A 26,116-nucleotide genomic window follows, 5' to 3' on the forward strand; every position below is an offset into this window, starting at 1 on the left:
CTGGGTTCCAGGCGGTGGGAGGTGCGGACTTGAAGGTGTGAAGTCAAGGGTGGACGGCGCCGCGGGGCGTGTGTCCTGGAGCGGCCGGAGCTCGGCGGGGTGACCGGAAGTGATGTCAGAGAGAGACGTGAACTCTTCCTTCTCTGTAAATTCTTGGTGTTGGAGCTCTAGTTCCAAAAGAATGAGGAGCCTTTGTAATTTTTAAGCAGAAGAGGGTGCCGTAGGGTTGGCATTTAAGAGGAATCTGCAGGGTAGCCCGGGGGATGGCGCCGTGGAGGGCAGGGTCGGTCGTCTGAGGACCGATGTAGACCAAGCGGAAGAAATGGCAGCGATGACAGGTCTGCGAGGCGGGGCTGGAGGGGCGTCAGGGAGGGGATTGGCTGGATTTGATGGCGGCAGGTGGGGAAGGGAGGGCGGGGGAAGCAGGTGAGAGGTGGCTTGCCTTCTTGGTGCTGCTCCCAGAGTTCGGGCTCACGGGAGGAGAAGCGTGTTGGGGTGGGGTCAGGAGAGCCAGTGGACTTCAGGGCAGGTTTACGTGGCGGCTCTGCTAGGAGACACGTCCAGTGGGGTGGGTCTGTGTGTCTGGGAGGGAGATGGAGATTGACATTCCATCAGTATCTGGGGGGTGGAGGCAGCTGCGAGTTTCACTGCCTTCCCCTCAGGGACAGTCAGCAGACTAAGAGATGTGCCCGGGTTTCATTCTGAGTCTGTTACCACCCACTTTCTGGTAGGCAGTTAATCTTCATTTCTGATTCATCATTGCTGTGATATTTGTTTATTTTTGTTTTCTACAAATGAGCAGATCTGTGTATATTTTATTATTTCCCCTTATTTCTGACATGAAAAGTACTGGATTAAGGTTTTTAAAAGTAGTATATAATATATGCCACTTTTTTCACATAGCAGTATATCTTGGGAATCATTACATATCATTTCCGAGAGATACTCCGCATTCTTTATTACGTCCCTAAGTACTCTGTTGTAGGGGGTGGACCGTGGTTTATTCAGGTTCTCTCTTTTGTACAGACATTTCTTTGTGTCCAATACTTCGCAGTTACAAACAATGCTGCAGTGTACAGCAAGATGATTTAATTATACATGTATATATATTCTTTTTAAGATTCTTTTCCATTATAGTTTATTACAAAGTATTGAACATAGTTCCCTGTGGTATACAGTAGGTCCTTGTTTATCTGTTTTATTTGTAGTTTATATCTGCTAATCCCCACCCCCTAATTTACCCCTCCCCCCTTCTGCTCTTTGGTAAACATAAGTTTGTTTTCTATGACTGTGTGTCTATTTCTATTTTGTAAACAACTTTATTTGTATCTTTATTTTAGATTCCACATATGAGTGATATCATATAGTATTTGTCTTTCTCTTTCTGGCTTACTTCACTTAGTATGACAATATCTAGGTCCATCCATGTTGCTGCAAATGGCATTATTTTATTCTTTTTATGACTGAATAGTATTCCATTGTATGTATATACCACAACTTCTTTACCCATTTATCTGTTCATGGACATTTAGGTTGTTAATATGTCTTGGCTATTGTATATAGTGCTGCTATGAACATTGGGGTGCGTGTGTCTTTTCAAATTAGCTTTCTCTGGATATATGCCCAGGAGTGAGGTTGCTGGATCACATGGTAATTCTATTTTTAGTTTTTTAAGGAACCTCCATATTGTTCTCCATAGTGGCTGCACCAATTTACATTCCTCTGGTGGTGATTTGAGGTCAGCCTAGTTTCTCACTGATTCCCCTCTCCCCTCTTCACCTCAGTTTTTCTCAGCTTGTCCTTGTTTACCTCAAAGGGTGGGGGCGCAGTAGCTTTCTACCCCTCTCCCTCCGTCTCTCTCGGTCTCTGTGGCAGCTGGCTTTCCTTCCTTCCTTCCCTCCTTCTTTTCCACATACAGTTACTTTGAAGTTGAGGCGCTCTTTGTTTCCTGCTGAGGGCATGGCATTTAGTAGTTACATTTTCTCTTTTTCTTGTTCTAAGTTATTTTTAGAGGAAATATTGAAGGACACAGACATGGCAGTTGCCCTATCTTTAGTTCTTACAGGAATAATTTGAGACTTGGATAGTAGAGCCTTTTTCTGAACCGATTTGTGCTCGATTTTGCTGGGCACTTCGAGGAGCCAGCACTCTGGGGTTGCCCTAGTGCGTTCCACGGCCTAACGTTCTCTCTGTTGCCAGGTGAGGTGACACCTGGCTGGGAGTCTGTACAAGAACTGGGCACTTCTTTGTTTGTTCTTCCCCCGAGTACCCTCATCACCCTTTAGTCCCAACCTGTTCGGACACGTGAGCTTCCACTTTGGCCTGACTTGCATGATAAGCTGTCACGACCGGTGTTCCATGTCCACTTAAAACCTCGGCTGGGCAGACAGTCTCGTGTTTCTCCCTGGCTTTGTGCTGTGCTTTTTTTCTGGCTGCGTGCTTCCCCACAGAGTTTTGTTTGGTAAATCCTCTCTATTGTGTTACTTCTTCAGTGCTTTTTAGAATTTTTGTACTTTTTAGTAGATTTATCAGGAGATTTGGTTCCAATTATCCAGCCCAGTATTACTTTGAAACAGCAATTGATTCAGTCTTTTATTAAAACTTTTTTTTTTTAATGTTTGATTTCATGGGACTTTGGGTGGAAAGAATGGTAGATTGATTTGGTCAGCTCTCCATCCTGAGTTGGTCTCCTGACACATAAGGACCTGCTTTGTTGTTCTAGATGGGGACACTGTAACAACAGCCTCTGGGGGGAAGGTGCAGCTCAGGGGTAGAGCGCCTGCTTAGCATGCGTGGGGTCGTGGGTTCAATCCCCAGCACCTCCAATCAGTCAGTCAATCAATCAATCAATCAATCAGTAAACCTACCCCTTCCTCCCCAAAAAACCCACAGCAGCCTCTGACTTACAACACCTGTGATTAGTAATGACAGTTGTGACAACAATGAGGAAAATGTATTTTGCCACCACGATGAGCCAGGTACTCCATGCTTTTCATGTACTGTTTTATTTAACGATCATAAAGTCTGTTAATTTATTGTCATTATTCCCCCTTTACACACTGTTTCCCAAGGCTTAGCTCCCACATCACTTTTTGGGGTTTATTGGATAATAAGTACAGGGACACGTTTCGGCCTTGTCTGGCCTTTGGAATTCCAGGGCGGCCGAGGCCTAGGAGGACTTTGTTCCTAGACTGTCCCTCCTTCCCTAGTCTAGGGTCACACTGCAAGGAACTGGAAACCTGATTCACTGATATTTCCGCTAGCATGGAGGATAATGTCTCTTGTGAGGAAGTGACTGCAGGTAGATTAGTGCCAAAGGAAAACAGAGGGACAGCAAAGATGAGAATGGTGTCTTTTAATTTCCTGAAGGTTCCCCACTGCTTGTAGCATAGTGCTTTGTTCAAAGTAGGTACCAAATGCGTCTTAATTTCAGTAGGTTTGCTGACTGTAAGATTCACTGAGTTTTATTTCCGTATTATGTTTTTTGATATAGACTGGTCAGGATACTATTTTAATTTATTTATCTCATTCTTCTTGGTTTACAGTTATTTGCTGGCGTGAAGGATGGAGAAAGCCTGCAGCTCTTTGAACAAAGTTCTCGCTCTGCCCATAAACAAGAGACGCACACCATGGAGGCCACGAAGCTTGTTGAGTTTGATCTTAAGCAGACACTTACTGGGCTCATGACCCGTCTTTTTGGAGATGGTAGGTACTGAATGCCTTTGTCTTCCGGGGCTTCCGTATTCAACAGTTACCACCTTCCTAAAGTCATTAAGCCTACTTGTGTCTAGATTTTTGGTCTAAGTTGTGGCTTCATGGTTTCGGTCCTCAGTGCAGTAGAACTTAGGGATTTCCTGGTTCATTCGATTTGAAGAGATGGAGGCTATGAAAATGGAATTAGCTAGAGAAGGAAAAATGATTACAACCTTTGATAAGAATGATAATGGACTGAGGTCAGTATCATCAATGGGAAGAAAGTGTGCAGGCTGGTCAGAGTGGGAGTGTTACTGTATTATCATTAGGTCAGACAGGTCCATGGGGCAAGATTTGTCACCGTGGGAGGGGGCCTGGTGTAAGGTTTTACATATTAACACGCTGATTACTACTGCCAACAGCAAAATCTTAGCAGCCCATCTCCTGGAGGAAAAGCAATCATTTGAAGACCTGGGTTCTCACGTTAGTCACTTGTCCTCCATTATTGCTCCAAGAAGTTTTTTTGTCTGTAATGTCCCCCTCCAACTATTTCTAACTTGCTTAAGACACTGCTTTGTTTTTAGAAAGATGTAAAAAGAAAGTAAAGAGGTTTTCCTTAATTGTGGCCTAGATTTTAAAAATGCTTGGAAGACAGAAGCCCTGGGTGGTTAGGGTTATCTTTTATTCTCTTATTCTTGTGAGTTTTTTTTTTTGAAAGAACCACTTTATTGAGGTATAATTGACATCAAACTACATATTTGAAGTGTACAGTCTACTGAATTGACATGCAGTAAGCAACACGTTTACACAAATTTGGAAGTTTTGACACAGAGCACACGCGTGAAACCACTAGCGGCGTCAAGCTAATAAACTTGTCCATCACCCCACAAAGCTCCCCCCGTGCCTTGTAAGCTCTCCTTGCTCCTCCCTGCGCCTGCTCACCTCAGGCCCCAGTGACCTGCTTTCTGTCACTGTTGTTTACTTTGCCTTCTAGATGTATATAAATGAGATCCTATAATGTGTGCTCTTTTTTTTTCCCCAGCTTACTTCACTTAATATAATTTTTCTAAGGTCCATCCACGTTGCAGTGTATATCAGTAATTCATTCCTTTTTAGCAGCATCCAGGTCATAGTTTGTCTGTCCATCCATCCAGAGATCGCCATTTGGGTTGTCTCCAGTTCCTTGATGTTACAGGTAAAACTTCTGTGCATATTCGTGGACAAGTCATCATACGGACGTACGCTTTCATTTCTCTTTGGTCAATGCCTAGGAATGCATTGGCTAAATTGTATGGCAGGTGAATTTTAGCTTGCTAAGAAATAGCGGAACTGTTTCCTGAAGTGTTTGTCCCATTGTACATTCCGTCCAGCGGTGTATGAAAATTCCACGTGCTCCTCATCTTCTCCCACGTGTAGCGTGGCCAGCCGTCTTAATTTCAGCCCTTCTGACAGGAGAGCAGTGCTATGTCATAAGCACTGATGTGTAAAGAGCTCCCGCAAGTAAACAAGCAGAAACCCACCTGCGAGAGAGATGGGTGCACACGGAGGGGACGGATGATGTAGCTGGCCTGACTCAAGAATGCGTGAAAAGATGCTCGCCCTCATTATTAATCAGGGAAAGCAAACAGAAACCGTCTGAGCCATCCTTTGTCACTCTTCATGCGTGAAGAAATGTAAAAAGCTAACATTTGTTAAGTGTTGACAAAGAAAAACAGGATGTAGTACACGGTGTTGGCCTGACGTCGAGTCTCAGTCCTGTCCTCACTTATCCCTCATTCGCCTCCGCCTTCTCACCCCTCTAGATTTCGCCTGCTTAGGTGCGAACTCAAACGTGTGTTCGAAAGGATTCTCATTCCAGTCTTTGAGCCTCAGCTTCCCCGTTTCAGTGAGGTTTGTTAGATGATCTTGACTGCTGTGCTGTCAAACGCACAGTTCATGTAATATTTAAGAAACCGCTGAATGATTACATATGTTCTTTATATACATACAGTTTTAGAAAGAGCACCTCAACCTCATGCCAGTATCTTTTTCTAGGAGGCAGAGAATGGTGTTAGGGAGGAGGTACGAACCAGGCTTTCAAGTGTTCGTAGTGATCTACTAAACCAAGGAAGATAGGAAGTTAAATATGACAAAATGTTGTGATTTGATAAAACTGAATAGTGGGCGCATGGATGTTGGCTGTTTCCTATTTCTGTCTCTTGGTTTGGAATATTTCATATTAAAATGGTATAATGTAATCGTGAAACAGGTTTCAGATGGAGATGGCTGATGGGAAAATCCTATTATAGCCAGCCTCTCTTTACTTTCGTGATAAAAGAAAGGAATTGGGATCTTTTTAGTGGTGATAATCCGGTTAACACGGGCACGGGGAGATGGACGGTGCTGTTCAGGCCATTTTCGAGGCAGGTGAGGGTAGAGGGGTTCTGTATCTGAGGGAGACAGTGTTCCTCTTCACAGAGAGATTCAGGCTTTCTGCATTTTCCCATTGTCGAAACGTGAAGGAGGTTGCTTTAGAGCCCTTCTTAGTTATGTCTTGCTGCACATTTTATCATCAGATGGTTTACTGCTCGGAGAACACGTCTTGTTCCTATGCACTGAAGTCTTGTATGTGAAAAAAGCCTTGTATTTTTTCTTTCCTTCCAGCGGTGAGATCGTTTTTCACCCCATTCACACAGTAGCCAAATGTCCCCCGAATCTTCAAAGACGCCTTAGCCACGCAGTCTTGCCCAGCCATGTGCGCCTGAGCTGCACGTACTGCTAAGGAAGCTGTCGCTGGGAGGGGCGTTTGCACGTTTGTTTCATCTGCTAAGATGCTTCTCAGGGGAGGTGCAGGCAGGGTCGGGAGGTGCCCCAACCAGGCCCCTTTTGGGAACATCAAGGGTGAGGGGCTGTGTTGTAGGAAACGAGCTGAGTGCTGTCCCCGTGCCCACGCTGAGTCTTCACCGCGCCCTCAGACTCGGCTGTTTCTTCCTCACTCTAAGGGGCAGGGCCCTGCTCCTACGTTGGGCGTTTCAGAGGGTCACTTAATTGTTGCATTTGACTGGGGGAGGGGAGGTGCTAGTTGCTGAAAGATGTCTCAGTCAGCCTGTCTGGGTACCAGCAATCTGGATGTCCCTTAGAGTGACAGTAGCCACTGCAGTGATAGTGATAGTGAGAGGAAGTAACGGTGTCAGAGGCTGCTCTGAGCAGGCTGTCAGGATTCGCTGTTCCTGTTCTGACCTGCGTCTGCGAGATACGGTTATTAGAATCTTCATTTTTAGTTGAAGGAACCATGTGACCATCACACGCAGGGAGCATTTGAGGCCTGGTTTCAGCCCTGTCGGTTTGACTTCCAAGCCCAGGTTAGCGCTTCCAAAAGGAGAGAAGTCATTTTAATAATATTTCAGGGGCTGTGAGGCCCACAAAAGCTGTGGTGGTAAAAGGGGTCTCTCACTAGGTGGGCCCCCTCGACTCTCCCTGTCGCCAGCTCAGGGCAGAGCCCTGCCCGCTGCATCATAGTTACTTGCACCTTATTTATTTTTTAATTTTTTTGGTGGGGAGATAATTAGGTTTATTTATTTACTTATTTAGCAGAGGTACCTGGGATTGAACCCAGGGCCTCGCGCATGCTAAGCAGGTGCTCGGCCACTGAACTGTACCCTCCACCTCATTTACATGTTAGGTACCAAAGCTCACTTAGAAACTTCAAATTCAGGCTTTCTTTAATTAGCTAATGAATAGGAGCTGCCTCAGAATTATTCCGCAACTCTTTTTATGTTTGTTTTTATGGTCTGAGCTTTTTGCTCTTTTAAATGATTAGTGTTGTATTCCTTTGTTCTTGAAAAGCAAAATTAAAAATTAGAACACACTGTTTCCTCGTGGCAATTTGTTGTTATTACAGCTGCTTTAGTTTCAGGGTTGTCTGGTTTTTTTCCTCTTCCCCTCTCCAAAGCAGTTTATTATTTCCTGCTAACATTTCAATTGCACTAGCACCCTAAGGCTGTTAGAAGAGAGGTTATCAGTTTAGAATTGGAAAGAAATAAAATCACATTTAGAGAGTTTTTGTGCTTGTGGAATTTCACTGTCATTTTTTTATCATTTCTTGATTGGTTTCCCTTCAATTTTGGGGCCGTATTTGGCAGATCATTTCTTTCAGGGCAACTCAGGTGGGGCTTCGGATTTCTTGCATTTTAGTTTTACTTTCTGTCCTTCGGGGTTTACAGCTGTCTTTAGTACCATCTCCTTGGTGAACGTTGGGATTTCTGTTTAGAAAGCGTTGGCTTCGTTGCACAGTTCAGGAGAACAAGTCTGAAGGAGAAACAGATTTTGATTTTCTCCTGCTGTCCAGATATGGTGCTGTGGGCAAGTCGTGTCCCTTCTCTTCTGTTTACAAGCAGAACAGTCTCGTGGGTGTCACTGAGATGCGCTCCGAGCGTCCCTCCCGGGACCGGGCTGTCGGGAGTGCAGGTGGCTGCAGCCATCAGCTCCCTTGGGACGGCCTCCGCTGTGGGCAGCCTCCTTGGCCAAGGACATGCCCTTCCTAGGGCTGCCCACATCCCAGGACTGGTGGTGACAGGAATATCAAGGTCCAGCATTTCGGCCCACGGCTCACCCCCGACTGCCCCTCACCCTGCCCCACTCTCCCCCACCCTCCGTGGGACAGTCCTGATGGGCTGTGTGAGCTCCAGAGCTCCAGTGAGTTAAGGTTTTTTGGGTCTAATTGCAGTTGGTTGACCTCCCTCTGGCCCAACCTCTTCCTTCCACAGGTGTTGATTCTCCCCAAATAACTTGTCAACCCCACCTCCACAGGGACCTGCGTGTGGCCCTTACCTTGCAGGGCTCTGTAGCGTGACTGTCATTCTGGTCGGGAGTGAGGTCACTGGGTAATGAGGATCTCGTGTCTTCCATTTCTTTTGATGTATTCCTCTGCCCACAAATCCCTATTAATATAAATGAAGTGAAAGAGATTGAGAATTGAGTTTAGAGTGGTTAGTTCTCCTTTGGTCCTAAAATTGAATCAGATTTAAAAAGTGTTTAGGCACGATACTGTAATAATCTTTAAATCCGCTCTTTTGGGCTGTCTAGCGTTGTCTGATTTGACCTAAGAGATTTTTTTCCCTATCTGTGAAGTGGGCTGACAGAGGCATAGTAAATGCTCAATAAATGGAAGCAATATTTGTTGTTGTTTTTATTCATTTCACATTCTGATTTCCACAAGTTTTTTTTTTTTCTTTTTTTTGGCTGTGGGGAAGTAATTAGGTTGGTTTGTTTGTTTATAACAGAGGTACCGGGGACTGAACCCAGGACCTTGTGCGTGCTAAGCACACACTCTACCTCTGAGCTATACCCTCCCACAACAAGATGTAAAATGCAGATAGACATGGGTGAGAAAATGATATTTTAAACCCACAGGGGCATGTTACCATGGAGAAAGGGAGTCAGGAGTGTTCCCTGACAGAAGAGAAAGATAGTTACACAAGTGGAAGGAAGGTGGGGAGGGACCGTGGATGGCTTGCCCAGTGCCCACTCTTTGGGTGCTCCTCACAGTGGGCATCTGGCTACTGGGTGACCTTCTAATCTCGCTTCGCTTCTTTTAGTGACCTCTGCTCTTTGCAGGCTTTAGTTGTTTTGAATTTGTTAGTCTTTTCGTTTGTTAAGTAACAACATCATTGTTCACAAGTGCCATGTTTATGATTGCTCACTGACAAGTACATCCTGTTTACCGTGTCCTTTTTTTGTTTGTCTTGGTTGTAAGTATACCGATCATTTATCTGCAGGAAAAATGTTTTGACTTCTTAAATGTATTGCTTAAATTTAGCTGATCTTATTTTATTTAACTTTTTACTAGCTCTTAAAAACTTAATAAAAATTAATATATCTGTTTATGGAAGTGAAAGTTAGTAAGTTGATCTTAAATTAGTCATAATGTTGAAATGTAAGTTTGAAGGACAATATAGTAAAAATAGTTCTTTAACTCTAAAAAGATGTCACTTTCACTTACAGAAACTGGCAGAATTACCTGCTTGCCCATGATCTTGACCTAATTTTTTCCTCTGCCAGGTGGTTGCAGGGATTTGACAGGTGATTGATTTGGTTTCAGAGGGTCCTGGAACTGCACGAAGTGTTTTTCTTATTGGAAAAGACGTGCCCAGTTTTTCACACGTTTTAAGATTTATTGCCTCCCTCTAAAGTGTTGCAAATTAATTTGTTTGCTATTTATTTGACTCAGAATATAGTAATTGGTGTCATTAGCCAAAGGGCAGATTTGATCACGGGGAAGGGAAGACTGCCTCTGACTCTCTGTGTTGTTTTTCTCTGGCGCATCTGCAGGACTGGACATTAGATGGGTGGACTGCTACTTTCCTTTCACTCATCCTTCCTTCGAGATGGAGATCAACTTCCGCGGAGAATGGCTAGAAGTTCTTGGCTGTGGGGTGATGGAGCAACAACTGGTAAATTCAGGTAGAAAAGAATCCAGCATTTATTTGCAGGCTCCCTGAAAGAGCACTCTCTTCCCAGTTGATGTTATTTGCATACTAATTTGCATACACATTTACATACCCCTGGAAGTCCCTCACAGGCTCTCTCTCCTTGCATTGCCCTGCAGACTTTTCCCTGGCTCCTTGCTCTGGGAGAACACAGTCTCTCCCATCTCATCTTGCAAAGGCTTCTTGGTTTTGGAGGGCTTCCTTGTCAGCACTAGGGTTGGGTTTGTACTTGGTGATTTGGTACCTGTCGATCTGTGGCTTTGTAACTGTCCACAGGTGTTTGATGCCTGTCCCAGGAGAGCAGTTTGTCTTCCAAACTCTTTAAGAACGAAGCCAGCGTGTAATCCTTTTCTGTTCTTAGTGTGTTTGGAACAGTGCCCCTGATTCAGCAGAAAAATTCATAAATACGCCAAAAACACAATTGAGAAATGCTTAGGCCTGTGGTGTTTGGGTGTTTGCCGTGCTCAGTGTTGGCAGTGCCGCGGGACTGGGATGAGTCAGAAAATGGGGTCCCTGATTGAATCTACCGGTACTGATAGGTACTTAAGGAAGATCTTTCCAGCTCTTCTTTGCAGGACCGTGGCTTAATTAAAATGATTATTTCTAAACTTGATTTCAGAGCTGTGAGGTTTTTTTTTTTAACAAAAGTCTCTCTGAATTTAATTTTAAACATACTTGTTCACAGTTTACATCCTCCATGGGAGGCCGGTTGCGATGCGGTGTTTGAGCAGGGGCTCGCTGCGGCAGCAGTAAGCGCAGGGCAACTGATGGGGTTGTGCTCGCGCCGCCCCCCTTCCCCGCTCCCCCCGCCCCGCCTCTTGTAGAAGGTCGTGCTCTGGGCCTAGGAGGGCGCTGGCTCTGGCCTCGTCCGGCACAGTGGAGAAGAGCTGTTGCTCTTGGGGACTAAGAGATGTGGATGGACCACGGGTGAGGTCACGGGGTCGGAGAAGGAGGGAGTGGTGAGACCCGAGCCGCGGCGGCTGTGCGATGCGGGAGTCCGTACTGCCCGGGCTGGGCGGGCGGAGGCCTGGCCTCCCTTCTTCCTCTTCGGGGGCCTCCGTCCGTCCGCGGGGCTGGACGCAGTCGGCGCACAGATTCCTCTCTGCTCTGCCGAGCAAGCCCTGGGCCTGTGAGTCGAAGCCGGGAGGCCCGGGCCGAGCGCCCGGAGCGCCGGGTGTCCTGCGGGATGACGGCTGTGTCTTCAGGCCGGCTGTCTAACGCCCGCGCGGCGCGGTCCTCCCGTGGCGGAGATGAGCACAGCTGCGCCTCCCTCAGAATTTCTTCACGAGGATTAGCTGAGGTGTCTTTGACGCATGGAGCGCGCTTATCAATAAGCACAAGGTCTGACACTTAATAAACATTCAGTAAAAATTAATCTCTAATGTTATTAAAAAAAATTTTTTTTTCAAATGGTTAGAACCATTTATTAACAGAGAGACTTAATCGGAGAGACTTAAACAGAGGGTGCCCTGCGTGTCACAGAAACCGTTTCTAACCACTGGGAACTGCATTACTTCTTTGATGTTCGTCATCTTAGTACCTATGGTTCTGGATTGATTTTAGAGGAGGAAGGAAAATTAAGAGTCGTAAGAAACAGGAAAATCAGCCTAAGAGATGTATATGCTCTTAATAGGAAACACAAAATCCTGGGAGCAATTATGTGAGATTTCATGTCTTCTTGGATGGGCGCTAACTCCAGCTATGTCTGTGGTTTTTGTTTTTTAGACAAAAGATTTGAAGGAATCCAAGCCTTCCTCCCAGGAGCTGTGGTGTGAGGGGCTAGACTCAGAAAGCAGATGGGGGAGGATCAGTTACGTGTCAATTGTTGCTCGGAATTGTGCTTCCTTGTACATTTCCAGTGTCCTTGACGGGTTTTTATGAGGTTTGTTCGCACAGTAATTGGCTGAATGTAGTTATCTGAAACAGGTTTCCGAGTCATTATTGCACGTTAATGAGACTGCTGTTCCACTGTTGGATCAGCCATGTCAGGTATTCTTGGAGGAAATGGCAAAGTGGGAAAAAGAAAAAGAAGGAAAAAAAAGAAGACGTCTAAGATGCAAATATTTCTGGGAGATTCACCGTGGTGGTAGGACGTGCTTTCGTTTGTTGGGAAATGGTACCTAGAAAATTTAAATTAAATACCTTGCAAGAGAGAGAGACCAAAGAAAAGAAAGAAGAGATGGTTTTATAAGAGAAAATCTGTGTGGGCTTTGCTGTTTGAACTTGAAGTTATTATGACAGAGTTTTGCTTCGTGTTCTCAGGCTCGAGTGCGTTTTGACATCTGTAGTTAAAATTCTTAAACTGTGTGCCTGGCAGTCACTAAACACAGACACGATTTGCAAGTACAGCTCAGTTTCTGTTTTCCGAGGTCCCGCGGCATGGAGGAAGGCTGGCTGTGTGCGCTCGGTCCCTCCGGGTCAGTTTGCCATTCTTGCTGTCTTTCCTCCCTCGTTTTCTCCCCTCCCTTCCTCTGCCTTTTTAAATAGAGCTTCCAAGAAATGGTAAAACTGGTGGTTGTAGAGCCTCCATCTTTATGGTTCTTGCAGAAGTGCAGGGAAATGCTGAAATTGCTGGCGGCTGGAGAGGCTGATAGAGCATGAGTGACGCTAGCTGAGCCCTGACTGTGTGTCAGCATCTCACTGAGTGTTCTGGATGCTTTTCTTGTTGAGCCCTGATGACAGGGCTCTGGGTGACGCTGCTATTATCCCCGTGTGACACAGCCTCAGGAAGGTGGTCAGGATCCAATGGCTGGCAGTGCGACTTCGCCCACATCTTTCCAATAAGTCAACAACTATGTCCTGCTAGTAATTATAGTAAATTGCATGATTTTAAAATGCAATTTTAAAATGGCTAGAAATTCCTGACAAATAAGTTTTTCTGCCTAACAAAGAACGAAGAACTGGCACCAAACGCAACAACAGCAAACAGAATTTATTTGTGGTGGTGGTATTTGTTCCCTGCAGAAGGGCTCTGCCCCCGTAAGTGTCATCTCATTGACAGAGTGCACTCAACTGAAAGCATGAGATGAGACTGCTAATTTGCACAGGCCGTGGAAATGCTTTTTCACACGTTTAAGTTGACTAAGGCGTATGTGTGCGTCTGTGCACAGTTCAGGGTGAGGCTCTTGGACAGCTTCTAGAATTTTGCTGTATTTCTTCTTCCTTCAGTTGTAGTGCCTTCACCAGGGCTTTCAGACGCCTTGCATTTAGTAATTGTGATGTGGATGGTGACTGTCGTCATGACGATTGGATTGGCTTTTCCTTGAGGAGGTGTTCTGAGAGCAGCACTGAGTCGTGTCTCTGAACGCGACACACTTATTTCCCACTGGGCTGACTCAGGCTGCCCAGTTCTTCCCAGGTTGTCCGCAGAGTGTGCACGTCTCTCCCTGGGGTGACTGTGGGTGTCGTCGTGCCAGGAAGGAATGTACCATTTATTGAGCCCCTGTGAAATTTAGAAGATTGTTCAGAGGCCAGGGAGCAGAAAGACTCCACAGTGGAAAATAACTTTGAAAATGGAACCGGCTTCCTTTACCTCGTCATTAAAATTAAAAACTTGCCTCTTTAGGGAAAACTTTATAGATATGTACATGAGCAGTTTCTAGTTTTAAATAATCATTTTTGTTGTTGTTCATTCGTTTGCCAAATATTTCTTCAGTTCCTTCTAAGCCTATAGAGAAACGAATAAGCATTGTCCTTGCCTTTGAAAATAGCACAGCACACACAAGGCTAAAAATAAATGATTGCCGTGCCATGTGGCGAGTGTTTCTAACAGAGGTATGGTGGGCAGAACGGGAAGGAGGCAGGGATTGGAGAGGATCGTGCCAAGCCCTTGTCCTGGTTACACCCGGGATGGAATATGGGTGGTATGGGTATCTGCAGTGTGCATCGCAGAATAAGTTAGGTTCCTGTTTGCAAGGGGTTATGCACTTTATCTTTGCTTGGATGCCCAGCTGGCGTACCTTATGCTGCTTCTCTTGTCTAAGTGTAAATTTGTTTCCAGTCTCTTCCTCTCTTTGGTAGCCAGTCTCTGCAGCCTCTGCCCGCACTTACATCATTCAGTGTGATTGATCTAAGATGGACCAAGACTGTACCAGTGCCGTGTTATCAGGTGGACATGCCATGCATATACTTAGCATCATTTCTGCATAAGGCATGGTGCTAGACAGAGGAAGACAGAATGATAAGATCTGACTTCTCCCTGTAAAACTTGGAGTGTCGTATGGAAGACAAGACTATAAGAGCATGGTAGCTCTGGTGCCATTCGTGAGATGCAGCCTTGGGATACGGGAAGAGGCAACTCGGTCCATCGTTGAGCCCAGTGGAGGCATCAGAGAGGATCCTCGTGGCATTTGAACTGGGTCTTAAACAGTGGTTCTCAGATGTGTGCCTAGTAATTTTCTGGAGAGCTTATTTAAAATGCAGCTCATAGGGCATCAGATTCTGTAGGTGTGGAATGGGGACCGAGATGTATATTTTAAACAAATACTCTGGATAATTCTTGTGAATGACCTGTACTCAGTCCATGCTTCAAAAACTCTATCCTTAGGATAGGCTGAATATTTTCCCCAATTTTGGGGGGTGGGTATAATTAAAGTAAGTGAGTTGTATGTATTTAAAGTGTACAGTGTGATTCATTTTTGACAGGTGAATATACCCACAAAACTGTCATTATAATCAAGATAAACATTTTCATCACAAACCAATGTTTCCATGTGCTCTTTTAATAATGTCTCCCCCCCTCCCACTTTCCAGGCAACCACTGATCTACTCTATCATGATAGCTTAGTTTGGATTCTCTAGAATTTCATATAAGTGGAATCATACAGTCTATATTCTTTATACTTTGCTTCCTTCCCTTCCTTGGCGTAGTGGTTTTGAGATTTGTTGTGTGTGTCAACCAAAGTTGAATGTATCAATTTATCCTTTTTATGCTGAGGTTTGTCTCATTGTGTAGGTATGCCCCAGTTTGTTTATCTGTTCACTTATTGATGGACATTTAGATTGTTCCCAGGTTTTGACTATTCTAAATAAGGCTGCTATGAATATTTGTATGAAAGTCTTTGTGTGCACATGTTTCCATTTCTCTGGAGAAGAAACCTGGGAGCAGAGTGTTCTATAAATGCGAAATAGGTCAATGTAACTGAATAGTGTTCAGCTGGTTTTCTGTGTCTACTGATTTTCTTGGTCTTAGTGTTCTGTCAGTTTCTCAGAAGAGAGTGTTAAAATTTTAGACTATGAATGTGGACTTGTCTATTTCGCTTTTTTTGTTCTATTAAATTTTCTTTGTGATTTTTGAAGCTATACTATTATAGATTTTACATTATATATATTATACATACATGCATCATAGATGCAGGCACTTTTATAGCTGTTATGTCTTCTGCATGAATTTCCTCTTTATTGTGAAATATCCAGCCTTATCTCTGGTAATTCTCTTTTTCTCAAAGTCTGTTTTATTTACACTGAAGTACCTATTCTAGCCTTGCTTACCCCCCTTCTCAGTTACCTTTATGTTCTTGTAATTATATGTATTATGTCTACATACATTGAAAACAGCATCATTCAGTGTTAACTTTTTTGCTTTAAATGGTCGTATGCATTCTAAAGGACTTAAGAGGAAAAGAGTCTTCTTTTGTATTTAACTGGCCGTTTATCATTTCTCTTGCTCTTTCGTTCCTGAGGATCCAAGATCCCTTCTGGTACTTTTCCCCTTCAATGTGGAAGACTTCTGCTATCATTTCTGGCAGAACGTGTCTGCTGGTGATGAGTTTTGTAGTGTTCCTTTATCTAAGGACGTCTATTTGCACTTTATCATGAAGGATAGTTTTAGTGAGTACATAATTCTGGATTGATAGATTTTTTTCTCAACAATTTATTGTCTTCTGCCTCTGTGGTTTCTGTAGAACTATGTCAGTCATTGTTCACCTGTATGTAATAGTGTTCTCTTTCTCCAGCTACTTTCAAGATTTCTTTCTTTATCTTTGGTCTTCAGCAGTGTGATTTTGATGTGTCTGATTTTGGTGTGTTGTTTTTTTTTTTTAATTTATCTGTTTTTAGGTTCACTGAGCTTGACTATAAATTGATGTCTTTCACCAATTTGGGGAAGTTTGTGGTCATTATTTCTTCAGGTAACTTTTCTGTCTCAGCCACTTCCTCCTCCACTTCTGAAACTCAAATTACATCCATGTTACAGCTTTTGATTTTATCCCAGAAGACCCCAAAGCCCTGCTCACTTTTTCTGTCCCTTCTCTCTGTTTTTCATGCTGGATAATTTCTTTTGATCCATCTCCATGCTCCCTGCTTCTTTCCTCTATCTTATTCACCCTGCTACTTTGGGTGTCAAATATATTTTTTATTTTGGACTTTTTTTTTTAGTATCAAAATTTGTATTTGGTTCTTAATTTTTTCTTGTTTTTTTTTTTCCCCGGAGAATTCCTTAATTTTCATCCCTACCGAGTATGTTTTTTGTTAGTCACTTGTATATCATCTTTGGAAAAGTGTCTGTTCAAGCCCTTTGTCCATTTAAAAAGTTGGATTGTTTGTCTTTTTGTTGTCATACTGTAAGAGGTCTTTGTATATTCTGGATACTAGACCCTCCTCAGATGTATGATTTGTAAACATTTTTTCCAGTTGTGTTGATTTTCTTTTCATTTCCTTGATAATGTTCTTTGATGCACAACATTTTTTAATTATGATGAAGTCTACTATATCTGTTCTTTTTCTTCTCTTGCACCTGCTTTTGGTGTCATATCTAAGACTCTATTGCCAAATCCAAGGTCAAGAAGACTTACCCCTATGTTTTCTTCTGAGAGTTTTGAGGTTTTATACTAAGGTCATTGATCCATTTTGTGGTAATTTTTGTGTATAGTGTGAGGTAGGGTTCCAGCTTCATTCTTCTGCATGTGGACATCCCATTGTTCTAGGACCATTTGTTGAAGAAGCTATTCCTCCCCCATTGAAAGATCTTGGCACCCACGTCGAAAATTGGTTGACCATCAATGTTTGGGTTTATTTCTGGACTCTTGATTCTGTTGCATTGTTCTGTGTTCCTGTCCTCATGTCCACAGTCTTTTAAATCCTGTAGCTCCGTAGTTAAGGCTTGAAATTGGGATGTGTGAGTCCTCCAACTTTGTTCCTCCTCTCTTCAGTCTTTACTCTTTGCCATAGACATGCTTAAGTCTCCCTAATTAAAAATTTTTTTTCTTAAAATTTTTCTTCATTGAAATTCTTTATTCTGATACTTTAACTGCCCACCTCTGTCTCTGTCTCTGTCTCTCTTTCAGTCCTTTATTCCAGGATCCACCACCCAGCTTAGGAGTTAGGACATTATACAGGGCAAGTCCCCTGTGTGTCCCTCCTGTTAGCGTCTTCCCTTTTCCCCTCCCTCCCGTGAGCAATCACTACTCTGAATTTTGTGTTGTTACCTTGATTTTCATTTAGTTCCGCTATGTGTATTGTAAAACTTTTTGTGCTTTAAGAAATGGAATCACACTGTCCCTCCTCTCCTGACTTCCCATGCAGTGCTGTGACGTCCATCTCTGTTGTCATGTGTAGAGCTTTAGTTCATTCATTTTTCACTGCTTAAATTCTGCTGGGTGAAGATGCCGTAGTTTGTTCATCCATTCTTTCCCGGACGTTTGACTGTTTACAATTTTTTTTTGACTGCTACAAATGCTACTCCTGCACATCTTTGTGCATCTCGTATGTAGAGGGGGAGGGTTTCTCTGCGATATGTTTTCTTTAGCTGTGGAATTGCTGAGTCAGCACTTCTGAGGATCTTCAGCTTTATTAGATGTCACCAGATTGTTAGATGTCACCAGGTCAAAGCGGCTGGGCCAGTTTACACGGCCTGAGTCTTTGTGTGCAAGTTCTTGTTGCTCCACATGCTCTTCAGTGCTGTCTTTGTTCAATTTATTCTGCCAGTCTGGTGAGTTGAGAAGAGTGCCTGACTGAGCTCTCCTTTGCCTTTAGCAGCCTGCTGTTGAGGTTGGTCAGATTTCTATATATTTATTTGACACATATGGCTTTTCTTTTGCTCATTTTGAGGTGGGGCTCAGTTTTTTGTTTGTCTTTTAATAATGGATTGGTAGGAATTCAACATTTATTTGAAAACTTCTCATCTGTCATTTTTATCTGTTAAAATTGTATTCTCTGGGTTTGTGGCTTTTCTTCTTTTTTTTTTTTTTTAAGTTGCTTTTTCATGAATGGAATATATATATTTCTAACTTGAGTAGCTTTAGGTTTCTTTACATAACATCCTTCTCCCAAAAAGTCACTTCGTCAGGAAATGTGAGTGGGTGTAAGTTGACAAGTTCTGTGAAGATAACCTTCTGCTTGTCAGGCTCGATTCTAGCAGTTTAAGTCTCTGATGTCACTGCTGTATCATCCATATTTTCAGCGTGGGGCATTCGGAACATTTAATGACTTTCCGACATCTCCCCTCTCCGTCCCCGTGCGCTGTCAGGTCTGGTCTTGCCCTCTGCAACAGCTCCTGGTGCCGGGAAGGCATGGTCTGGGGTGCTCCTGTTTGACGCGAAGAGGGAGCTCAGAGCCTGCCTGGGGACTCCAGTTACCCTGTTTGCACAGAATCTGATTCGTTTCCTGGTATATTTTTTAGTTCTTTCTCATCCTGCTTAGAATCCAGGCCATCCCCTCCAGTATTTCTGTCACTGTAGTAAGAGCTGAGGTTTTGGTAACTTGACTCAAGCTGTTGTATGTGCATGTATTTCTGATGTCTTTGCAGCTGTCGTAGTGAGTGTCACGTACTGTCTCGTGGCATCATCTCTATACACAGGAGACTTCTGGGAAGCAGAGATTCTGTCCTGTGTCTTATTTTCATCATCTAAACTCTTGGATATTTAGCAAACATAAAGCAATATATGTAAAACAGTGAAGAAATTTTCTTTGCCCTGTCGATGTGGCTTAATTTTCCATTTCAGCTGTTTTCCTTTTTCCTGTTGTCTCCGCATTCCTGAAACAGTGACCCCAGTGATGATGATGATGATGATGATGATGATTAATAATAATACAGCCCAAACATTAGCTTTTGACCTTGTGAGCCTGGAGTGGCTTGTGAGCTTCCAAATAAAAGGTGTGGATTAGAGAGAAATGGAAGCTTGGCACGTTTGGGCTGCTGCAAGTGACCGTTTCTTCATCAGAGCCCATCATTGTTCCCAGGCCGTCCGCTCACCCTGTGTCCTCACACTATGGCCCTGACTTTGAAGCACTTTTTGCCTTTTCACTGCGGGAGGAGGAGGGTACTTCTGTGCCCATTTGAATTTTGGCTTGGCCACCTGCCCGCTCTGGCTAAAGGGATATTAGCAGATGAAGGAAAAGAGGCTGCAGAGTCCTTGGCAGTTGGTCGTACCCTCTTTTGCCTCTGCCTCTGTTAGGGGATGAGCGCGCACAGCCTGCTTGTTCTAGAACAGGAAGAAGCATGTGGAGGGGACCTGAACCAACCCTGCAGCCCAGAGCCCAGCCCAGTCTGGACCAGCCAGGCCCCCGGCCCGCAGACCATGGCTGGGCTGCAGACCCTGAGGCTTGGGGCGGTGTGTCCGTCCGCGGTAGCCGGCTGGTGGAACGCACGCTGTGGTCGTCTTACACGGTCTTTCTCAGCTGACCCGGGCCCCCGAGTGTGCTAAAGCATCTCTCCTCCAGTGGCATCGCACAGAATTCACTTCTTTCTGTTCCTCACCGTCTCCCTTTCTAGCTTAGTGAGAAGGATGATTTAAACAGAGCCTGACTGCATCTGCTTCCCTCCCTCCCTGGAGAAGCCGCTGTAAGAGGCTCCCAGGGCTTGGCGGGCGTGGTGCTTGTTTCCCGAGCCAGACAGGGATCAGGGGTGGGATTTATCTGAGAAGTCCTCCTTGTGAGGACTTTTCTGAGACGCTCCTGACCTCCGGAAGACCACGTGTGTGTGTGTGTGTGCGTGTGTGTGTGCACGTGCGATCACATTCTCAGTATATCCTTTGTAAAGTTTTAGTTCCAGGTGTCTGTCTTTAATCGGTCTCAGGTAGAAAGCTCTGGAATCACTAGAATATAAGCTTCTTGAGAGCAGGCACTGTGTTGGTTCTGATCGCTGTTGTATTCCCAGTTCCTAGAACAATGCCTGGCACATGGTAGACACTCAGTACACATATTATAAATGAGTGACAGGCACACGAGTGAGTGGACCCCTGCTTCCTCGTCCCGCTGTGCACTGTTCTTTCTTCAGGCTCCTTGAAGCAGTAAATGTGGAGGGAAAGCACTCTGGTTCCCCAGGCTGACCCCTGGCCTGTGTGCCCCCAGCTGCTCAGTGCCTAAACACGCCAGAGAGGTTTAATGTTAGTACCATCCACAGGGGGTTGTGCCTTGTTTTATAGCATCACGTGGAAAATTGCGTAACCGCTGAACTTTGCACGTATGGCTGGTTAATCAGGTTTCTTCCCCGTACCCCTTAAATAAACTCTCAGGAACTATGAAAAAAATAAAAAAGGATGCTCATACAATTGAATTTTCTTTAAACTGTTTATGACGCTCTTGCTTCACAGGATCACTGCAGCCTTGCAGGCGGCTAGTGATGAGCTGCTCAGTGGCTCAGTTTCATTTTCTCCCTTGCAAAACGGCTCTTCAGGAGTTTAGGAATTATTTATGGTTCTGTGGGGATAAACACGATCTGCTGAGTTATTTTTCTCAGGGTTCGTTTCTGTATTTTAGGCCGGAAGCAAGGTCTTTGTGAAATGGCCGTGTTGTTTTGTCCGTGGATAAAGTGAAGTAACATCATTAGGCCAAAGTTTACCAGATTCTCACACGGTGTTTTTTAACTGACATTATTCAGGAGCTGGCCACAGACAGCATTTCTCACAGGGTGTGACCTAGAACCCTGGGTACTCCTAGGTGCTTCCCAGGAAAAAGAAGATGTGATCTTCTGCTGAGTGTGGAAACTGGTGAGTTGGAAGAGTCCTGTGTCTCTCTTTACCGGAGAGCATCTCTGAGCTCCAGGGCGCCTGGGCCAGGCGCAGAGTGAGCAAGTCCCCCAGACCCACGGGACACAGGATTCCTTTATGAGAAGAGCCATGTCCCTTGGCTGCTGGGGGGGACCGTAAACTGGGAGACAAAAGGAGTGTATTTGCGGCGATAATGACGAAGCATAGTGAGATATCCTTTTTAAATTTTACCCCTAGGGGTGCCTTCAGCGTGAAGGGAAGCAGCTGATATCAGCATACGTAGTTTAGAACATTCATGTAATATTGTAGACTGTTTGTCTACAGAGCCCTGGAGACTGAGGGTTTGTGGGCTTTGAAGGCGCTAGGAAGGGAAAGCTCTCAAAATCCATTACTTGATTCTTCCATTTACTAAATCAGCCTTTCCTCTCTCCGTCCCTTCCTTCAACGAACATTTAAGGAGGAGCTGCGTGGCAGGCGCCATGCGGGGTGCGCAGGTACAGAGGCCACCTCTGCCTGGCCGGGTCGTGAGCCCAGTGGTGGAGCCTGGCAGGCCACGTGCTGTGTCCCGGGTGCAGGGACACAGCTGAAGGGTCACGGTTCCTGGAGAGACAGGGCAAGGCTTCAGGTTCCACGACAGGTGGAGTGAAGGGAGGGCTCTTCCAGACAAGGAGAGCGCTTGTTTCCTGCTCTAGGAACAGCCCTCATAGCCCCGCTCACTTTGTTCCCAGTTGAGACTTTTAAGTGGAGAAATCATGCGATCAGATTTAGTTTTTGTTTTTGTTTTGTTTTGTCAGAGAATTCCAGAGCAGTGAAGAACTGGTGCTGGGAAGACAGGATAGAAGCTGTTAATCCAGATGAGAAGGTGATGCCTGACTTTGAGCAGTGGTAACGGGGAGCGCAGGCGAAGGGAAGGTGGGCTCCAGGGGTGTTCCTGGGGCGACGTGGCCAGCTCTGAAGTGGGGGTCGGGTGGGGCTGAGAGGTGGGCCGGAGGGAGGATTTCAGTGTGATCTCGGCCCAGGGTGCGGCCGAGTGCAGCTTGTGTGACTCGTGACACCACTTCACCGGCTGGAGCGGAGGAGGGTGGAGGTTGCCCCCGGGCCTGGGCCTCTTAGGTCTGAAGTGCCTGTAAAGCACCAGCTAGAGATACCTAGGAGGTGGTTGGAAATACAAGACTGGAAAGTGTGAGAGAGCTTCATACGAGAATTTGGAGTCATCTGTGTTGTTCAAAGTCACGAAATTGAGATGATGTCAAGAGATTATCATGGAGGAGGAAGAGAAAGACCAAGGAATACCAGGTTTCAGAAAAGGACACATCCTCTGGGGTCCCTTCTTCACTGAACTCACTCGTATTTGTTGGCCTAGGGGGAGGTCTCACGTGGTTCAGCTTTCCATTCATTCATTCGTCATTCATTCCTTCACTCACTCAGTATTTGCTGAGCACCCGGTACCACCACGTGGCGATGGAGGTGTGAAGCCGGAGGCGGTCCCTCCCTGGCGGAGCTCGCAGTCCGTGTGCAGTGACCACGTGGCGCTGTGCCTGCCCTGCAGATGGAGCCCGTGGCGCTGCGCGAGCAACAGGATGGGGCTTCAAGTGCCACGTCGGGGGCGGGGGAGTCTTCAGGAAGACCCCCTCATCTGGGGCTCGAAGAAGGAGTGAGAGCCAGCGGTGAAGGGAGTGGGGAAGGGGAAGCCGGTGCTGGGCCAGGAGCTGGCAAACCTGTTCTGGAAGGACCAGATGGTGCACATGTCAGGGTTGGCCGGCCATCTGGTCCCTGCTGCCGTGACTCAAATCTGCTGTTGTTGCGCGGGAACAGCCGCAGACCTCAGCAAACAAACGGTGTGGCCGCGGTCCAGTGAAACTTTACTGATGGCCGCTGAACATCACATGTAATTTTCATGTGTCATGAAACGGTATTCCTCCTTTGATGCTTCTCAACCACTTCAAAATGTAAAATGCAGCCTTAGCCTGCAGGCCAGGCACACACAAGGGGAGTGGGGCCGGACTTGCCTGCAGACGGTCGGGCCAACTCCTGTTCTGGATGAGAGGAACCGCTTGTTCAGAGATCGAGAGGTCAGAGACGGTCCCTGGCTCTTGGAGCATCCTTTTCTGAGCTGATCTCCTTGCATCCAGGATCTCCGGTCCACCCTACAGGCAATTACTGAGGGGGTCTTCCTGGACTGCCTGTCTCATTACGTCTGTGCTTTTTGGAGAAACTTCCAGTGATTCTGCATGAAGGTGGCTGAGATTGTCCCCTCACTTGTCTGCTTTGTTCGCCTCAGCTCCCCTCCAGGGGGGATGTGGGAGAAGTTTTATTCCACTGACACTAACATCGTGTTTTAGATGTGATCGGAGGTGTTGTCAACGCTTCGGGGCTTTCCAGGTCACTCCTCGTGCCTCTGCATGATGAGTTTGCTTTCCTTCTTAGCTTTTTGCCTATTTCCTGGAAAAGTTACTTTTGGATTAATTTACATATAAAAGTCCAATATTTTTCATCTCGTTTTTATCCTGCCACTTCAGGTAGAGGGAAATAAATGAAAGTCTTCAAATGTTGACTTCTAAGGCTTTATTACCACAGACAGCTTCATTATGTCTGTGGCGATCCAGTGTGCTCTGAAGGAATTAATCCAGCCTCACTTGCAATCTGTATATGTTTACATAGAATGAACAAACATTGCATCGCGTTTCATGAAAATTCAGTTACTCCTGTCTCCAGGAAGTATGTTCTTCTTAGCGTTTAATTCTCAAGTGAGTCAGTATGATGCTCTTTGAACTGTCGTAAGAATTTGGGATTCGGGGCTCACTGCTGCTGTTTATAATCGGGAGAAACGCCTGGTGAAGTCTTCACCCCTGCAGCCCCGATGTTGTATTTGGGGTTGGGGGCAGCATGTGTCTCCGTGGTATCGGGCTGATATGGGCTACTATTCTCGCTAGATTTTTCTTAGAATTAAGTAAAGTGAAGGCTAATGCTGCACATGATTTATATTTTTACCTTGGAATCTACTATATAGAGAATCTATTTGAAATCTCCATGACGGTTATCAACTTGTCAGTTTCTTTCGCAAGACCCTAACCTCCTTGAGGGTAGGAACCCTAGTCAATTCCTCCTTGTCAGCAGCTGCGACATTAAAAACTACTGGAGAAATGCTGAGTGGGGCTTCTGGCGGGCGGAGGTGGGTGCGGGGACGGTGACAGTCTGATTTGGGCTGAGGGCCTGGTTGCTTGGCGTCTCTGAGGAACAGGTGGACTGGGGGTGGCTCAGGATTGGGAGCTGGGACGGGGTCGGGAAGGGAGGGTGCGCATAGGTCAGGGAGCACAGGTTGGGACTGGGGAACCGCTGAGGCTTCTCAACAGTCGTGTTGCGGTCAGGGTGGCACGTGGGTCCGTGCTGACCCGGCCTCTGCCCACCCCCCAGCTCCTGCTCCTGCTGGAGCTCCTCCTGCCCCCAGGGGCTCCCGAGGGCACGTGCGCCCTCCCCAGCACCCCTGCGCTCGCTTGCCAGCCGTGCTGCCGTTTGTTCGTGGCTCGGCCTCCGCTGTGTCGGGGTTTATTTCTCCGTCACCCGCTTCACATACGCCTCCCCTTTAGTATGCGCTCAGTAGAGATTCGTTAGATGCGTGAATGAGTGAATGCAATCTGGCACAAAACCTCCACCTCTGGACTGAAAGGTGGATGGAGGGAGCAGAGACGGGAGGCAGTGAGTCGGCTAGGAGGGTCATGCAGTAGCCTAGAAGAGAAATGTGGGGGCTTGAATTACATCTGCGGCAGCAGAAATTCCAGGGAGGGAATCACTTCTGGAGACTCGAGGAGGTAGAACTGACAGGCCCTGGAGATCAACCGATAAAACGGGTGCTGTGAAGACCCCAGGGACGCAGAAAAGCAAGAACGCACTTGGTCCGCACCTGATCATGTCGCTCCCTGGATGGTTCAGTGGGTGGCGGGGAAGCCATTCTGTGTAGGTTTGATTGAAAATCAGCTTAACTAAGGGTTAACTGTCTTGGTTTGAAAACTTCTATTATAGAAGGTTGGACAACAGAGTAAATCATGGGGCACTTTTTACTTAATTGTTTGATTATTTAGATTTATTCATAACCCAGTCCTACAAAGGCTGCGAGATAGCAACATCTATATAGATACAGATTTATCTGGATGAAACAAAAATCTGGGGAGAAAAGGGAAATGACAAAGCTGGGTGAAGCTTGCAGCAAAGGAATACACATCTATCTGTGTCGCTGGAAGGGGACATACGTTTGGCTCCAGCTGCCCAACGGTAAAGGAAAGAGGGAAGCACGGTTAGTTAATACACTCTACAGTATCTGCAAGGTCTAGGCACGCCCCGCTTTTTCCCCAGAGAAAGCACGATGTTCTTGGCAACGAGGGCTGAGAGAAAATCCTCTCTCCCCCGTGAGGCCCTGTCTTCAACACAATGGGATTTCACAGTGTGTTTCTTACGTCCCTTAGTCTCTTCTTACTAGTGCGATAGGATTTGATTTGCTCTGCTTGACACGCAGCGAAGTTAACTGTGGAAGATCTCAGATCGGCAGATCATTTCCAAATCCCCTTTTCTGTCCTTTGCTCACCGCTCACTTGGTAAGCCCCACCTGCAGCCCCCATTGCAGCCCCCACGTGTGCGGCGTGTCACCAGGTGCCCCGGGGGGTCCCAGAGTGTGTCGGAATTGAGTCCGGAGCTCACCGTCCTGGCGAGCAGTCTGGGTGCAAACCCACGGGCGGTGTGTTAAACGCAGTGGGCGGAGACATGAGGTGAGGTCTCTGAGTTGAGCGGGTGGAGAGGGGCCAGTGCAGGCTGGAGGGGCCGAGGCAGGTTTGAGAAGAAGGAATGACTTGTTTATGATAGCCTCGATAGTTTTATTATTCAGTTTATGCAACCAATTGGAAATTGAGTCATTAGTTGATTCCTTCAACAAGTTGTGAATTTTCGTCAGAAACATTATGTTCCCCCATTTTTGTTGCTGCTGTTGTTGTTGTTGTTTCGTAGAAGTGTGCCTGGCGGTTTTGTGAGTGCCATTTGGGT

General features: G+C 45.8%; 1 protein-coding gene across 11 annotated transcripts in view; it reads left to right on the forward strand.

Moving 5' to 3' along the window:
* FARS2 (phenylalanyl-tRNA synthetase 2, mitochondrial) overlaps positions 1 to 26,116 on the forward strand; it is a 310,909-nt gene that overhangs the window by 73,930 nt on the left and 210,863 nt on the right. For 10 of the 11 annotated variants that reach the window (XR_004313369.1, XR_004313368.1, XM_032462447.1 and 7 more), the window contains 2 exons: positions 3,546 to 3,705; positions 10,003 to 10,134. Coding sequence is in view for 9 of the 11 variants with exons in the window: in XM_032462447.1 (XP_032318338.1) it covers positions 3,546 to 3,705; positions 10,003 to 10,134 (292 nt within the window). In the remaining 2 variants the exon portion in view is untranslated. The remainder of the gene's footprint in view (positions 1 to 3,545; positions 3,706 to 10,002; positions 10,135 to 26,116) is intronic. The other variant, XM_032462446.1, reaches the window with a different exon arrangement.

The sequence above is a fragment of the Camelus ferus genome, chromosome 20, assembly GCF_009834535.1.
Source record: "Camelus ferus isolate YT-003-E chromosome 20, BCGSAC_Cfer_1.0, whole genome shotgun sequence".
NCBI lineage: Eukaryota > Metazoa > Chordata > Mammalia > Artiodactyla > Camelidae > Camelus > Camelus ferus.